Source organism: Eulemur rufifrons, chromosome 6 (genome assembly GCF_041146395.1).
Source record: "Eulemur rufifrons isolate Redbay chromosome 6, OSU_ERuf_1, whole genome shotgun sequence".
Taxonomy (NCBI): domain Eukaryota; kingdom Metazoa; phylum Chordata; class Mammalia; order Primates; family Lemuridae; genus Eulemur; species Eulemur rufifrons.
In genome coordinates this window covers 95,602,114-95,618,648 of record NC_090988.1, presented here as the reverse complement: position 1 = coordinate 95,618,648, position 16,535 = coordinate 95,602,114, and the positions used below count along the sequence as shown (strand labels likewise).

At 57.6% G+C, this 16,535-nt stretch overlaps 1 protein-coding gene across 1 annotated transcript in view; it reads right to left on the bottom strand.

Moving 5' to 3' along the window:
- Positions 1-1,268: 1,268 nt before the first annotated feature.
- FADS2 (fatty acid desaturase 2) overlaps positions 1,269-16,535 on the bottom strand; it is a 29,775-nt gene continuing 14,508 nt past the window's right edge. The window contains exons 5-12 of the mRNA XM_069470104.1: positions 15,204-15,329; positions 8,715-8,775; positions 8,276-8,352; positions 4,633-4,730; positions 4,319-4,415; positions 4,005-4,084; positions 3,137-3,262; positions 1,269-2,685 (exon numbers count right to left, since the gene is read on the bottom strand). Of these exons, the coding sequence (XP_069326205.1) occupies positions 2,634-2,685; positions 3,137-3,262; positions 4,005-4,084; positions 4,319-4,415; positions 4,633-4,730; positions 8,276-8,352; positions 8,715-8,775; positions 15,204-15,329 (717 nt within the window). The 3' untranslated portion in view covers positions 1,269-2,633. The remainder of the gene's footprint in view (positions 2,686-3,136; positions 3,263-4,004; positions 4,085-4,318; positions 4,416-4,632; positions 4,731-8,275; positions 8,353-8,714; positions 8,776-15,203; positions 15,330-16,535) is intronic.

Below are 16,535 nucleotides of genomic sequence, written 5' to 3'. Positions count from 1 at the left end.
AGGTAGGGGTGGAAGGCAGGGTCTCCACCATCCTGCAGCCTCCAAGGCCTCCAGTGCATCCACCAGGAGGGCAAGGCAAAGGGCACACAGGTGTTAAGGGATGTCACCATCTTTGGGGTCCATGTGGCCCCACCCCTGCACTGTACAAATAGGGAGACTGGCCCAGAGAGCCAGGGAGGGCAAAGGACTCCCCCAGGGCCACTGGTGAGTCAGCAGGGATGTCTGCCTCTTGGATCGGGGCTTCCCCTGCAGTCCCAGGGCATACTCCAGACACCCACCCAGGCCGGGGCTGTCCCTACCTGGCCAGGCTGCAGTCAGGCAAAGCTGAGGTCGGGGCCGCAGGAGGGGGCTAAAGGTCTACTCAGAGGCCCTCCCCAGCCCTGCTGCACGTAGCTGTGAGGCTGGGGGAGCCCCTGAGGCACAGGCTACCCAGTCCCTTCTGGCCCTTCCCTGGCACACCTTCCCAGGCTTGGCTCTGCGAGGGGCGCCAGCCCAGAGACGATGTTCAGATGTGCAGGCCAGGGGGAAAACTGTACAAGTGCCTCTGGCACAATCCTTTGGACTCTTCTAGGGCTCTGGGGTCAGGCAGACCTCGGACCCAGTCTCCATGTCATTGCTGGTGACCTGGGCTGGGATCACATCGGCCCCTACAGCACACAGGTTCTGAATGAGCCACTGCATGGGCACAGGGGCCACAGATGGAAGCATTGGTGTCCAGGGCCTTCCCCAGCCCCTTCTAGGGAGGCCTGGGGTTGTCTGCCCCTGGCACTCTGAGAGAGGAGAGCGGGTCCAGGGATGTGGCAATAGGGAGACAGATGGGAGTGAGGGCGTTAGGAAGGTGGCCTCTCCAGTTCCCCCCGTGCCACCCTCCAAAGGCCTCTGGAAAGCCTCACATGGCTCCAGTCGTGTTTTGGAATTGGCGGGGTCAGCTGCTGAGGGGCCCCAGGAGGAGGAAAGCAGGCCAATGTTTTTGGGTCATTTGCCCCAAGTTCCTGGCCCAGAGTGCACTTCAGAGGCAGCAGGGAGAGAAGCACAGGGAGACCACAGGGGAGGGAGGGGACAGAGGGATACAAGCGTGGGCCCCTTCCTGGTGCCCGCTGGGAGGCCCCCATACCTCGGCCTAGCATGGACATGCAGGAAGCAAAAAGAAGTGAGAATAAAATTACTTCCTTTATTTCCAAAAAATGTAGGGGTGGGGAAGCAACATGATAAAAATTAAGATCAGTTCCCTATGGATTCCTCCTGCCATACGGTAGCTGGCAGGGGGGCCCAAGCGGGCCCTGTTGCCATGGCAACCCGGAGGCCTGTCAACACTGATGCTGGTCCCCTCTCTGAGTCATTCATGCCCCGCCCCTCCCCTGAATCTAAATATTGGTTAGTGGGTTAGATTTTGAACGCAGCAGCTCAGGATCCGTCCCAGTGGCAAGACGTCCCCTCCCTCCCACTTACCCAGCCTCTCGGCTGCCCTCACCTCCGGCCCCCACCTGCTCCTGTTCTGGGCTTTAGCTCAGCCCTCATGAGGTCCCCGTCCCCTGGCTGTGCAGCGCTGCCTCCTCCTGAGCCTCCCTCCTGCTCTGCCTCCTGCCTAGAGGCCCTGACTGTCGGGGCCACCCCGGCCGCTGTGAGCGAGCCCGGCTCAGCCCACTGGGCGTGGGGGAGGCTGGCGAGGCCACATGGTAAAGGGCAGATTGTCACAGGCCCAGCCCCTGCCCACTCCTGTCGGAATGCATCCTGGAGCAAAAGGTTCAGAACAGAGAGCGCAGACAGGAACAGCCTGCAGGGCCCAAGTTCTCTTGGGCCCAGTAGCCAGGGTTGGCTGTCACTGTCCAGCAGGTGACAGAGCACTTGGGAAAATGGTCTGACTGCTCCTTAATCTTGGGGCTCTCAACTAAGACAATAATCTGAACAAGGCCGGCTGGCCTTTCCCCCAACCTGGCCATCTTCTCTGCTGAGCCCACACCAGGGGCTCCCCTTGGTGGCAAGAGCATAGGCTCGAGTTGAGAACATGGTGGAACGGGGCCTGCACAAGCCCAGGGCCAGAGAGCTCCAGTGGTGGGCGCGGGAGGACATTTCCCTGGGCCCCAAGGTCTGAGCTAGCTGTGCTGCTGGCCCAGGATCCTCACATCCGAAGGGAGGCCCCACTGGTCCCAGCTGTGGGGCCTCCCTACAAAGGGCAGGCCAGTGGTGGCCGATGTGGAGAGCGCAGCCAGGCCTGGAGGGTTGGACCCTTGCCACCTAGGACCCTACCCCATGGATCCCGAGAGCGTCTGAGGGACAAAAGGGGAGAGTGTGAGGCCCGGTGGCCAGGCCACAAGGAGAGCCAGACTCGTGGACCTCTGGTCTCCTTCAATCTTTAGGGGCAGAGGGTGGAGGCAGGGACAGTGCCACCTCCCGTGGCCACCCCTCTCTGCTCCTGGGGAGAAGGGGCTGTGAGGTCGGGGAGAGAGGGCCAGGCTGGCAGAGGGCAGGCCCATGAGGGCACAGTTTGGGGGAGAAGTGAAGGGAAGGAGAAGAGAAAGAGCAAACACGGGGTCCACGAGTGGCATGTACTCCAGCCTCATGGACACCCCTTGGAACAAAAGCCCGCCCTTCCTGTGGCTGTCACCCCCATGGGCAGGCCGAGGGCTGTGGCTTCATTTGTGGAGGTAGGCGTCCAGCCACAGCTGCCCAGACTTCTTCAGGGACCTGCGGGGAGAGAGAGGGCTGGGGGTTAGGGCTCAGGGATCAGGTTGGGGGTTCCGGGGAGCCCTAACGAGTGGGAGGGCTGGGGAGGCTGTGATCGGGTGGCAGGGACTTTCTTGTAGCCCTCAGCCAGGGCTTGCCACTGCCACTGCGGCCTGCGGGGCCACTGGCTCACGGCCCCCAGGAACCCCTTGCAGAATGACAAAGGGAAGATTCTCTTCCTGCCAGAGAGAGAAGCCCGGCAAATCCTGACACAGGCTTAGGAGTAAAGGGGGTGCCCAGGGGCGGGGGCGCGAGGGGTGGGGGTTGTGCCAGGAGCACCTGGCCCCTCTTGCGTTCGCCAGTCTCCACGGGTGATCCCAGCTGTGCCGAAAACTGTGCCTCTCGGTCCCCTCAGTCCCCACCCAGCCCCTCCCTGTGCCCAGGGGCCTCCCAGGCTGACACCCGCCCCCACCTGATGATGTCCACCATGGCCTGCAGCAGCGGCTTCTCCTGGTACTCGATGCCATGCTTGGCGCACAGAGACTTCACCAGCGGGGCGATCTTGTAGAAGTTGTGCCGGGGCATGGTGGGGAAGAGGCTGGGAGAGCACGGGGTGGGCAGGGTGTGAGGATGCCTGGCAGGCCGGGCCGCTCCCCGCCTCCTCCCACGGCCCCCAGGGGGCTGTCCACAGCCAGGACCAGGCTTGCACGCAGCTCTCCCTGTGTGCCCACAGGGCTACCCAGGCTGTGCAGCCACCCAGAAACAAAATGTCATGTTTTTCAAAAAAGGAAATAAGGCCGGTCGCAGTGGCTCACACCTATAATCCAGCACTTTGGGAGGCCAAGGTGGGAGGACTGCTTGCCGCACTCCAGCCTGGGCAGCAGAGTGAGACCGTGTCTCAGAAAAATAAAATAAAAGGGAATGAAAGAAATCGGTGGGAAATGGGAGGAAAAGAGGTGAGAGAAGGACGAGGGGCAGCAGGGGCGGTCCCTCGGCCACCTATGTTCCAGGTGAGCTATCCATCTGGGCCCCGGTTTCCCTGTCAATGAAGTGGGATCAGTAACCTCTGCCCTGCAGGCCCTCCGTGGCCACACGTGGAGAAGGGTGGTTATCACTGTGACCACGCGGCACAGGGCCAGGGCACAGATGTGCCTCGGGGAGCCAGCAGAAGGGAGCCCCTCCTGACCTCGGTGGGGCTGGCTGTGGAGCCACACACTTGGCCTAGACCTTGCTGGGAGACAGAGGTAGCCCCCACAGCTCCGCCCAGACGGGGCTGGGGGTCACTTCCCTCCCCCGTGGGTCTCCCCACCTCCCCCACCCCCACCCGGGCCCACGCTCACTGGTGCTCAATCTGGAAGTTGAGGTGCCCACTGAACCAGTCGTTGAAGAAGGACTGCTCCACGTTGCAGGTGCTTGCCAGCTGCAGGGAGAGGGGCACCGCGGCCGTGAGTGAAGGAAGACAGAAGGGCCTGGCCTCATTCCCATGGAGCCCCTTCTCTGGGCCACCCCCCATATCACACCATCCTGCCTGGGGGCCCCGGCCTGCCCAGATTCCCCACCTGTCCCTCCGGAGGATTCCTGCCACCCTTTCTGGCCTGAAGCTGCCAGCAGGACACAGGCAGCCCCAGGGGAGCCCAGCTCTGCCATCCCTCACCTGGCTGCTGAACCAGTCTCGGTAGGGCTCCGGCTCAAGCTTCATGACGATGTGATTCATCTGCGTGACCCACACAAACCAGTGGCTCTCCAGGAACCTGCAAGAGAGCACAGCTCAGCACTGGGGCCTCTGGGGCTCCCGCGGGCCCCAGCCACTCTCCCAACCACCCCAGGGCAGCCCCTGCCAAGGTGCCAGGATGGGAGGTCCCAGGGCAACATGGGGACATCTGGGCCTCTCCTCACAAGGGTCACATCGAAGCCCCATCAATGCCAGTTCTCACGAGGGCCCGGGGCCAAGCAGCAAAGCTCAGGCACCTGATGAAGTTGAGGAAGGCGAGGGCTCCCAGCACGCCGTAGAAAGGGATGTAGGTGAAGAAGAAACGGGTATAGTAGCTCATGGCCCAGACCAGGTCCTGCAGGAAAGACAAGATTAGATGTGGCCTGCCCCACCCACCCTAGCACGGCCCCACACCTCATGCTCGCTGCTGGCCAAATGTGTCCAAAAGAAACCCCAACAGGCCTCTAGGAAGTCGGGCTGCTGCCCGTTTGCTTAGGGCTCGCATGGCCACCTTTGTTTCTAGGGACATGTGTCTTCGCAGCAGGAGGCAGATTACACTCTGCTATTCCAGAGAAACAGGGAGGGGCAACAGTGGTTGGTGGGGGGCAGGGTCAGCCCTTGCACGGGGCCAGGGGATTCTGAAGGTGCGCCCCCTACACTGGGCCAGGTCCCCACCTGCCCTCCAGCCCCATCCTGCCCCCCAACACCTGGACACCTCCCGGCCTCTCACTTCAGCAAGACAGTCAGGGGGCAAAGGCCAGCGGGCACTGATGTCCCCACCACAGGGCCCTTGCGGCAGCTTCAGGCACTACTGGCCTCTCCCCATGCCCCGTTCTCTTCTGTACCCCTCACTGGGGTGGTGACAGGGACTGGACTTGGACATCTCTCCTGTCCTGGATGGATGTCGCTGCTCCGCCCTCCACTATCCATCCCTCTCCTCTTCCTCTCTGTCGCCCAAGTCCGTTGTCTCAGCTGGACCGTGGCAGCAGTCTCCCACTGGTTTCCTGCTTGTCCTCACGGCCCATGGCAACCAGAATGACCATCCTTCCAAGGAGACCTCATCTCTCCCTTCCCAAAGTCCCCACCCCATCCAGAGTCACCCACAGAGCCTGTAGGGCCAGGAACTTCTCCCTCCTCGGCCACCTGACCCAGCTCACTCCCACCCCAGGGCCTTTGCACGGCCTGTTTCCTTGGCCAGGAGTGTTCGTCCCTGCTGTGCTACATGCAGATGCCACGTGCCACAGGCTCAGCACAGGAGTTGGGGGGTGAGGCGAGGCGGAGGAGGCAGGCCAAGGGTACTGTCCTGTCTCGCTTTAAACGACAGAAGGACATGGTCACATTTGTGTCTCAAGAGATCCCCAACAACTGGAGATGGGGAATTAGAAGGGTCTTCCAGCGGCTCAGACATGAAACGATGGAGGCCGGTAGGACCCACAGCGCTAATGAGGGAACTAGATTCCAGAGCTATGTAGGAGGCAGAGGGGCTGCATTCGGTCGCTACTCGGCTGGGAGGAATCTAGGCTGGTCCCGGGGACCAGGGGTTGGGTGCCAGTGGCTGCACAGGGAAGGAGGGGACCAGCTCAGGAGGGGACTAGCAGTAGCCAAGGGCAAGACCTTAAGGAGCCAACGGGGTGGCCTTTAAGGGGGCAAGGGAGGCAGATCTGTGCTTCTACTTTCCTGCACATTCGTTTTGGTTTGTGTGTGCGGTGCAGCAGTACGCATGTGTAGCTACACGCCACACGCAGGTGCAGAAATGGGATGGGGGCACAGGTGTGGATTCACTTTTGTGTAAAGAGTGACACGTGTGCACGGGACCACCAGTTTCAGGGGCAGGGGCTGAAGGAGATGCCGGAAGCCCCCAGAGCAGGAGCAGCTGTGGAGCAGCAGCCCTCGGAGGCGGGACCTGGGAGTGGATGGGAAGAACTGCACGAGGGGGTGGTCAGTGCTGTCAGATGCAGAGAAAGCCCAGGAGGGCGAGGCCCCTGGGAACTTCGCCAGAGCGGTGAAAACCTCCCCGCAGACGCCTGCAAAGCTCTTAGGGCTTATCACCCTCTTTCCTCAGGCCGGGGTTCCCCAGACTCCACACTATTGGCGTCAGGGGCTGGCTGCTTCGTCGTGGGGGCTGTTCTGGGCACGGCAGGATGCATAGCCCCACCCTGGCTAGGTGCCCACTGGATGCCAGTAGCATCCTCCCACCCCCAAGTTGTGACAATCAAACATGTCTCCAGATATTGCCAAATGGCCAACAGAACCGCCCCGTTGAGAACCACTGCCCCAGGTCACAGCTGCACCTGGGCCCTGCAAGTCCCAAGGGCTCATCAGAGCTGCCTGGCTTTCAGGAACACAGTGTGATTTCCTATGTAATGCTTTGTTCCTTAGGGAACAAGCACAGTTTAAAAAAAAAAAAAAGATTATGTTTATGTCAAGGGTCATCTGCCATGAACGCTGATTAAAACGCTGCCAGCAGTGTCCCCTGACCAGCACAGCACGGCTCAGGGTCCTTTCCAGCCACGACTCACGTGGTGGCCCGGTGAGCCCCAGGGGAACAGCAGTCTGAGCAGGGGAGGAGATCTGCGTTCAGATTTCAGCAGCTGAGCTGATCCAGAAACTCTGGGTCGGTCTCTCTGTCCCTCCACCCTCACCTGCCCGGTCAGTAAAACCGGGTTAGCGACGTAACATGGGCGCAGCGCTGCACTGTTCCTGGAGCACGGGAAGTGCTGATGACATGCTCGTTTTGAGAAAATAGCATGTCCTAGAAATGAACACGTACAGGCTCTCCCAGGACAGGTTGGCAGAGGCTTCCAGGGTCCCACCCCTTCCCCAACACCCCCACACGCCTCCAACCCCAGCCTTGGCCCTCTCAGCAGAACCACCAGACACGGTCCTTTTGCCCCGTCATTTCAACAAGAGGATGTGAGACTTTGAAGCCCTGAGAGTGCTCTACAAATATGATGAGGTGCTGTTATTTGACAGAGAGAGGGGTGGCTGGGGTGTCGGAGGAGAGTACAGGACTTGGCGTCAAGAGGCCACCCCACCCCGTGGTGCCACCTTGGGCAAGGCTCAAACTTTCAGAGTCTCAGTACAGAAATCCCAGGCCAGGCCCCCTTCTCTCTCTGGAAGCAAATTCAGAGGACTCCTCTGAACCTACTGTTTTGAGTTGAACTGTGTCCCCCCAAATTCATATGTTGGAATTCTAACTCCCAAAACCTCAGATTGTGACCTTATTTGGAAATAGGGTCACTGTAGAGGAACTAGTGAGGATGTGAGTGTTGCGCTGGGCCCTAAAGCAGGATGACTGCTATCCCTACAAAGAAAGGGAAGTTTGGACACAGACCTGCCAGCCGCAGAGAGGTCTGGAGCAGAGCCTGCCCTCAGCGCTCACCGCTCACCGAGGAGCTCTGCTAACACCTCTTTCCAGTTCTGCTGTTTAAGCCGCTCAGCTGGGGCGCTTTGTTATGCAGTCTTAGCAAACTAACACACCTGTCTCCTTAGCCAATGCCCAGCTGCTCCCCATTTCCAACCAGAGTGTGGGGTAACCTGGTTCACAGGGTCTCAGGGACTGCACGGAGCACGGAGAGCAGAGGCTGGGGCAGAGCCCCTGGCCACGCTGCCTCCAGGAACTCTGCGAGGGGCTGTGCAAAGGCAATGGCTGCCCTGATGAACGCCCCTGGGTGTGGGGGGCGTGTGTGTGTGTGTGTGTGTGTGTGGAGATCTTTAGGACCGGCTGCTGGTGGACCCAGAGGGAGTCCCTGCCTCACAGTGACAAGGCAGCTACTCAGAGGAGATGCCTGGGGTCCCACAGGCCCCACTGAGGCACCCGGGGACACAGAGCAGGACCCCAGGGTCCACTTGCTCCAGCCACCTCCTCCCCATCCCTGAGCCAGCTCTGCCCAGACTTACCACCCAGTCCTTGTGCACGATCATGGTCATGATGATCTGGTAATGGAAGTACACGGGGATGAGCAGTGGCGGCCCGACTGTGGGAGAGAGAGCAGGCCCTCAGGGGCGAGCCGTCCCGCCCATCTGAGCTGCAAGGTCAGGAGGAGCCGGCCTGAGCCCAGAAAGGGGCCAGCTCGGCAGCCAGGGGCCAGGGACTTCAGTCTCCCGAGGACAGAGCACAGACAACCCAGGAAATCTCTGGGTGCGTGACCCTGGACTCTCCAAGCTGTGCCCCTACCTGGCCTGTAGCTCGGGAGCCACAGGATGGCTACTGTGACCCCTCCTTTGGACCCATTTAGTGTCACTTTCTGGGTCTGAAAAAGGCATCAGGCGGGAGGGGGAGACGCCACTCTGGGGGGAGAGTAGGGTCTGGGAAGGGGTCCGGGGATGACGCACTCACTCAGGAAGAAGTACTTGTGCTGGTGGTTGTAAGGCAGGTATTTCAGCTTCTTCTTGCCGTACTGAGGAGAGAGGAGCGAGCGTGAGCACCCAGCAGCCCCCGGCCCACCAGCTCTGCAGCCACCGCTCCTTCTCCCTGCTCAGGGCGGGCTCTGCGCCTTTCCTGCCCATCTGCACCCTGCGCCCAGCAAGGCTGGGGCCTCTCTGGCTCTCCCATGCACGGCTAGCAGCGGCAGGCGCTTCCTCAGCCCTAGCAGAGCATGCAGGCTCAAGCAGTGTCAACCCTCAGCAAGCCTCAGGCCGGCACTTCTGAGGCTGAGGCTCTGAGTGAAGTCACTGCCCAAGGCCACGGAAAGTGGCCTGGCTGGGTTCTGAACCCACAGATCTGACTCAGAGCCCACGTGACAGGCACTAAAGAAATGTTTGTTGAGTGAAGGCACAAAGGAACAGCTCACGCTGGGGCACAGACACCCAGAGGGAGCTCCTAGTTCACCATGGGGAGCTCCCGGAGCCCACAGCAGCCAGGAGAACCCAGCTAAGGACCCTGGAATTGTTAACAGTCAGCAGGCTGGGAGCATCTACCTTCCCGGAGCCTCCCTGAAATTCCAAAGGCTCACTGCTGCTCCCCAGATGGACCTTTACGTTTGAGGACGGCGGCAGGAAAGAGGAGGCTGTGGCATGGACTCTGCTGGCCACACCTGGCTACCAGAGGTTCCCACCTCGGGCACTGGTTCCCTGTTGGCTTGGAGCCAACAGCTGAGCCTGATTGACGCTGCTGCTCACAGCGCTGAGACCCTGCACTCGAGAGGAGACTTGGCCGGGGAGCCTTGGCCTTCAGATCACTGGCTGGTAAGAGGGGCCATTGCCAACAGGGACACAGATGCCAGTGCTGCCCCAGGACACTGCCCCCGTGCGCCACCCCCATCTGAAGGCCAGAGCCGTCCCCTCTGGTGGCGTTGAGTCCCGCTCATTGCAGTCGGGAGATCAAAGTGAGTTTCAGATGGGAGAAACCTTGGGTGGCATCTAGGCCAATGCCCCCGTTGTCCAGAGGAGAACACAGAGAGGGAAGAGATTGTCAAATCACAGGGATGGACCCAGTATTCCTGGAAGCTAAAAAAACCAAAACAAAAAAAACCATGAAAAATCACAGGGAGAGCCCATGGACTCCCGAAGGGCAGAGGCCATGGGTGGGAACAAAGTCCAGCCTGGCCCCAGGACTTGCGTCTTGGCCCCAGTGGCCACGGTCACGGCGCACCCAGCTGAAGGACCAGCAGAAACAATCCCTTTGTTCTGTGTGGCCTCTTTTCTGGGAACGCCTGACTGTCTGCACGCAGACCATCATTAAGGCCAGGCTGCGGCTGGCCTGGGAGAGGTCAGAGCGAGGAGGCCTCTGAGGGAGGCTTTGATGAGTCCCCAGTGGGTGGAGGAGATGGAGGGGCCACACTGGGGAGGGTGCCCCCCAATGTGGACAGTCTGGGGGCCTGCAGGGGCCCAGCGTTCCGGGGAGCCCAGCGTCTGTGCGTGGCTTCTCCAGCCCTGGCTGGAGCCTCCCCCCCCCCATCTCTGCCACCCTCTGGGGCTGCTCCAGCTCTGCACAGGGTGGGGGCACCAAGGGCAGTCCAGGCAGGTCGCCAGGGCCCAGAGGGTCCCCCTGGAGGGACTGCGGACTGGCCACACTGCTGTGGGGGAAGGGGGAGGAGCTGGGGAAGTCATTTCGTGCTGCATTGGCACGGTGAGCACACTGTCCTCACTGCTTATGGTGGCCTTTTCGGGGACGACAGAGATGACAGCTCCCCAGCTGTCCCCAGCTGGTAAGCACTACTGGCTCTAATGTGTGCCCCAAACTGACCCGTGAAAACCACTGGGTCCCTGGCCGCCGGGCAGCGGCAGGCCTCAGAATCAGCCTCTGAGGGTCCCCAGCTTTGGGGAGGCAAATTGTTCTTTGAACAAATTGCTTCACCCCCCTGAGCTTTGGGTTCCTTGCTGCAAAATAGAGGTACAACAGGTAACTCGCAGGGCTGTTGCGGGACCAGCGGATGAAGTGGACTTAAAAGCACTGAAGTGTTAGTCACATGTGCATCTGTGTGTGCGTGTGTGCGGCGACACACTGACAGACCACTGTATGTCTGTTCCCACCTCAATGGCCTCAGGCAGGGCAGCTGCTGGGGGTGTGCCAGGGCCAGGCTGACCTCAGCGCTCCCCTCTGAAACCCGGAAAGTACGACTGTGGGTTTGGAGACGTCAAGCCCTGCCCTGTGGCTAACTCTCTGCTCTCATTTTTCACATGCTCAGTTCTGTGCCAACAACACGTCACAGTAGCAGGGGAGAGACGGGGAGAGGTATTTTAGAAGGTACTAAGCTGGGAGGGTGAGCGCCTCAATTCCTAACTCATCAGAAAGCTGGAGCTCCCCAACAAACGCATTCCCAAGCACCTGCCAGGCGGAGGCCCTGGGCAGAGTCCCCAGGACTCGGGAGCTAGAAGGTCTGAGTTGGGACACGAGCGCTTTCATCTCTCTCGGCCTTAGCTGTCCCATCGATGGCAGCTCTTGTCTCCTGGGTTCGGCAAGGACTAAGTGCTGCTGCACACACAGGGTGCTCATTGCAGTGCAGACTCACTCAGCAAGAGGCAGGCCTCTTCCCAATGGGGCCTCGGGCCTGCCCACCGCCCCTCCTCCAGTGGAGCCCCCTCACTCACAGGGTAAGCCTGGCAGGCAGGGCCACCAGAGGGGAGAGACAGGGGAGACAAACATTACTTTCACCAGGTGGGCCGCAGGCAAAGGTATGGGTGGCTTGGTGTGGCTGGACCCCAAGAAGGAGATGGTGGCACACACAGGGCTTGCCTTGAACAGGGACAGCGTGTTCCCAAGCCGAAGCTGATAGTTGGGGCTGCAGGCCAGGGGCAGAGGGAGGGAGTTATGCCCAGCCCTGGTGGCCGGACTGACCCTCTTCTCCATGGACTGCAAGGCCAGGCTCAGATGAGGGCCTGGCGGGGTGCCAGGACCATGTGGAGGGGACTTTTCAGCTTTGGAACAAAATGTCTAAGGAATGACAAGGGCCTTTCTTGTCCATGCAGAGCTGGGGGAGGGAGCTGTCGCAAAGCCCAGTCTCTGCCTCTGGGAACCTGCACGCTCACACTGAGAAAAACGAGCAACTCGGCCTCAGCAGCATGGGCAGAACGGCAAGATCCCAGTCCAAGGTCCCCGGGAGAAGGGCACGGGTGTTCTGGTGGGTAACGGTCGCTTAGGCCTGTTCGTGAAGGTCTGCCTGAAGCGGGAAGCCTGGGGGCTCCACTGCCCACAGGCAGAGGCTGGGACAGCTGCCCGGATGGGAGGAGGAGGAGGATCCCGGGCAGGGAGGCGGAGACACTCCCGGCTTTCTAGGGTCCATTGACGGTGCTACAGGGAACTGCTTCACTCTTCCCCTCAGTAACGTGGCAGAAAAAGAGGATGAACAAGACAAGACTGCCGCCGATATCCCTGCTGTCTAACTCAGCTCTGAACGTTCCAGTCCGTGTAATAAAACCCAAAGGAGAAATAACAGAGTGGAGCTATTAGAAAGAGTCTAAATTTTCACTATTTTCAAGGATAGTTTCATGTACCCAGGAAATTCAAGAATCAACCCAAAACCAGCTAAAGTCCTGCAGAGACACTGGCTGGACATAGGTACCTGGCCCCATATAGACTGCTTTCCCCAGTAGTGGAGAAACTCCAAGCCCCAGCCATGGTGACAAAAATAAAAAACATGTAGGGTTAAATTTAAAAACAAACACCCACGAGACTATGAAGAAATGTATAAAACCTCGTCAAGAGAAAGAAAAGCAAACTTGAGTAACGGGAACAGATGCCTATTCCTGGGTGGGAAGGCTGAATGCAATGATGGAAATTCTTTCGAGAAGGGGAGAGCCACCCCACTACACGTTTACAATGAGTTAAGTGCCAAGGACGGATGAGTGTGACTCCTGAGTCACCCAGACGGTGGGCTGGGAGAGGACAGATAGCCCAGCCCAGCCTAGACGCAGGCTCAGGAGAGCTCACTGCAGCATACAGAGGCGTGATGCAACTCCCAGGGGTGCTGGGAAAACTGGCTCACTCTGGAGAAATATGAGGGCAGAAAACCATCCCACCGGGCAAAAGTTACATATTTGGAAGGGAAATCGTAAAGAACTAAAAATAGCATGTATAAAGGAAATGAATCTCCAGGGGGTAAAGTGAATGCTTTTTGCTACATAAAACAAAAAAATCCTCCTGCCTGTCATGAACAAGACCAAAGGGCCAACCAACTAGGAAATGGGGCTTTCCGACCGGGCCCCACTGTTTTACAGTTGGGTTCGGAGCAGCCCCCTGGAGCTGCCTGGCTGGGCTGCTTTGTTCTGTGCCCAGAGATAAGGGCCCTGGCAGGCGTCCTTGCTCTGGAGGCCGGGATGGTGGCTCGAGACCCTGAAGCCTGGCTGCCCGGAGCCAGGTGGGTAGCCCTGGCGTGTCACAAGTGGATGAAACCCACTGTCACCTCAGTCAGGAAGCCAGTATTCCTTCCAGAGCAGCACGGTCCTGTGGGCCCCAGGGCACAGTTCCACCAGGAACCCAGGAAACTGGCCCTGTGTCCCCGTGAGTGTGTGACAGGAAGGTCTCTACAGAACACTGTGGCGCTGGCCTTGGACTTCCAAACACTGTTGGCAACTGGACGACCAGATCTCCAGAGCCTCCCGCCTCATCCCCTGCCCCAAGGCTGGCATCTGAGAAATGTCGGGGGCGAGGAAATGTCAGAAGAGGTTTCGCTGGCCACCATGCCGAGACAAAAGAAGCTCCCTTGCCAGCCCAGCTGGTGGGACTAGATTTTCACTGTCAGGGACACAGAGAACGTGTGTCAGGATAGCCGAGGGCCCTGCACCACCAAGCCTCACCGAGAGGGGAGGCCTTTGTCTTCACTTATCAGGTTCGTCAGTTCTGCTGCCTGGACACCTCTAATCAGCAAAGCTAGCGAACTGTTTCTTAGAAAAACAAAAGCATGTATTGGCAGAAAATAAAATCCCTGCCAGGCCAGAGAGGCTTAATGCTTCCAAAGTACAGAATTTTGGCTAGTTTCCTGGGAATTGGCTATGTCACAGAAAACCCATGCTTCTGCTCAGATAATCCCTTGGGTGGAAATGAAACAGGGTTGGTGGGGGGAGCACAAACCAGAACTGGGGGACCAGGCTCTCTCCTCTCCTTGTTCCAAGCCTTGGACACCAACACTGCCGAGAAAACTCCTTCATTCACAACGCTGCTCCTTACGGAGGGTCAGTTTGCCTCACTTGGCAGATTTGCATTGAACACTAACCTGTGCACAGCACTGTGATCTTAAGGTCTGCACAAAAGTGACAAGGATCTTCTAAACTTTGGTGTACACCACCAATGTGTTTCCAAAAAGCAAAGCATATGTAAAATTTTTTTTGGTAAATTAAACCCTAACATAGAGGCTCACTTAAAAAAGAATGTTAAGACATTCTTTAAAGGCACTGGGGGTGCTTTTATTTGAAAGAAATGAAGAATCAGTAACACCCAATTCCTGCCTTGTAAAATAATGGAGGTTATGTGAAGGTAGAGAAATGCAACTGAATACCGCACAGCCCCTGAGGATGAAACTGATCTACTTGGACTCTGGGGAAGGGGTCCACATTTGGAGAGGTGGCAAGTTTCAGAAGAGAAGGTATAATTTTTCAGAATTTTTGTTTGTAAAGAAACAGCTATACGCCTGTTTATGCACACACACAATGTATGTGAAAGGATATACGGCATCTTGTTCACAGTGGGAACCTGCAAGGGCATGAAATTTGAGGCCGAGAGGGGGTGGTAGAGACAATAAGAGATCACTTTTCAATTCTGTGTATTTCTGTACTATTTAAATGTCTGTACCAAGTGTGTTCTGGGTTTGTAGTAAAACAATGAACTAATATAAAAATAAGATGCTGTGGTATGTGGAAGGAAATGGCCTAGCAGTGAAAGGATCTGGGGCCTCATCCTCGACTGGCCACTAAATTACGTGACCCTGAACATGTCCCATCCTCTTGCTGAGCCTCGATTTTTCATCTGTTGGTGAAGCAGATTGGACCAGGCCATGCTGAGGTTGCTCCCAGCATAGGGGACTATATGATTCTCCAAATAAGGTTCCCTAAATGTGAGCTTGCCCACCGGGGACCAAGCTTGAGCCCTGGAGTCCTGCCTTCCTATAAACTGGAACCATATTTCCCTCTGCCCTGGGCAGAAACCAGCCAGGGAACGCGCTCCCCCAGCCTTTGGGAGGGAGGGAGGCACCCAGCACTCTGATGAGGATGTGTGTCCAGTATTTACACAAGGTCATTGCACAGAAATCGCAGCTAAACAGTTCTGGGAAAGCTTTCCTGTGTGACATCAGATGCGTATACGCCTGGCTGAGTGTCGACCCTGCAGGATTCCTTGCCTGCTCCCAGCTCTGGCCAAACACTTCCTAGGTCAACCCCATCCCCTTCGTCATACCTCAATGGGCTGCCACTCGCCCAGGACAAACACGTGCAGCATGTTCACATCTGGATCCTTGTGGAAGATGTTGGGCTTGGCATGATGCTGGAAGTGGCGATGGTTCCACCAGCTGCTGGAGGCACCCTGTCAGGGAGAGGGGTTGGGCTGAGCAATGCCATCCAATGGGGACCTTGGTTTGCCTGCGAGGGGACCCATTCAAGACCAGTTCCTAGCGCCTCCAACACTCAGGGGCAGTGCCTTGGGCCCCACAAAAGTCAGAGCACAGTCCCGCCACTGCTGAGCCCAGAGCGCTGCCACCCCGAATGGAGTCCAGTCCCTGCACCCCTCCAGGCCTCAGTTTCCCCAATCTCAAGACCGAGATGGTGGGTGACGATGCCGGTGTGGGACCGCATGGCGAGTGCTTCTGCAGGTGTGGGGAGCGGTCTCTGCCTCTCCGCCAACACCAGGAACGGAGCCTTCCGCACCCACTCGTCCACCACACGCCTCTGTGTGCCAGTCTTGTGCAAGGTGAAGGGGCTTCAGGGACAGTAAGTGGTCCCTACCATGTGACCCAGCTAATTTTTCTCCTGGGTGTACACCCAAAGAGAAATGAAAACATGTCCACACAAAAACTTGTATAGGAGTGTCCATAGCGGCATTCTTCAAAATAACGCAAAAGTAGAAACAACCCAAATGTCTGTCAACAGATGGATGGATACATAAAAGATAGCATATCCATGCAATGAAATATTGTTTGGGTACACCATAAAACGGAATGAATTACCGACACATGCTACAACATGGATGGACCTTAAAACATTACATTAAGTGAAAGAAGCCAGCCACAAAACAGCACATGCCGCACGATTCCATTGATAAGCAGTGTCCAGAATAGGGACATCTGTAGACAAGGAAAGATGACTGGCTGCCTAGGGCTGGGGCTGGGGTCGGGATGGGGGGACAAGGGGGTCGGGCTGTCATGGCTAAGAGATGTGGGGTTTCTTTTGGGGGTGATGAAGATGCTCTAAAATTGATTGTCAAGATAGTTGCATAAATCCCTGCATTTGCACAAAGTCATTGATTTGCATGCTTGAAGTGGGCAAATTGTATGTGAATTATATCTCAATAAACCTTTTTTAAAAAATAAAAAAGGGGGGTGGGGAAGGGAGGGATATATACCTCATGATGGGTGCAACGCGCACGACCTGGGGAACAGACACGCCTGGAGCTCTGACTTGGGGGGAAAGGCGGTACAGGAGCAACATATGTAACCTGCAATTCTGTATCCCCCATAACAAGATAAAATAAAAAAAAAATAAAATAAAATAAAAAATAAATAAAAAAGAAGAT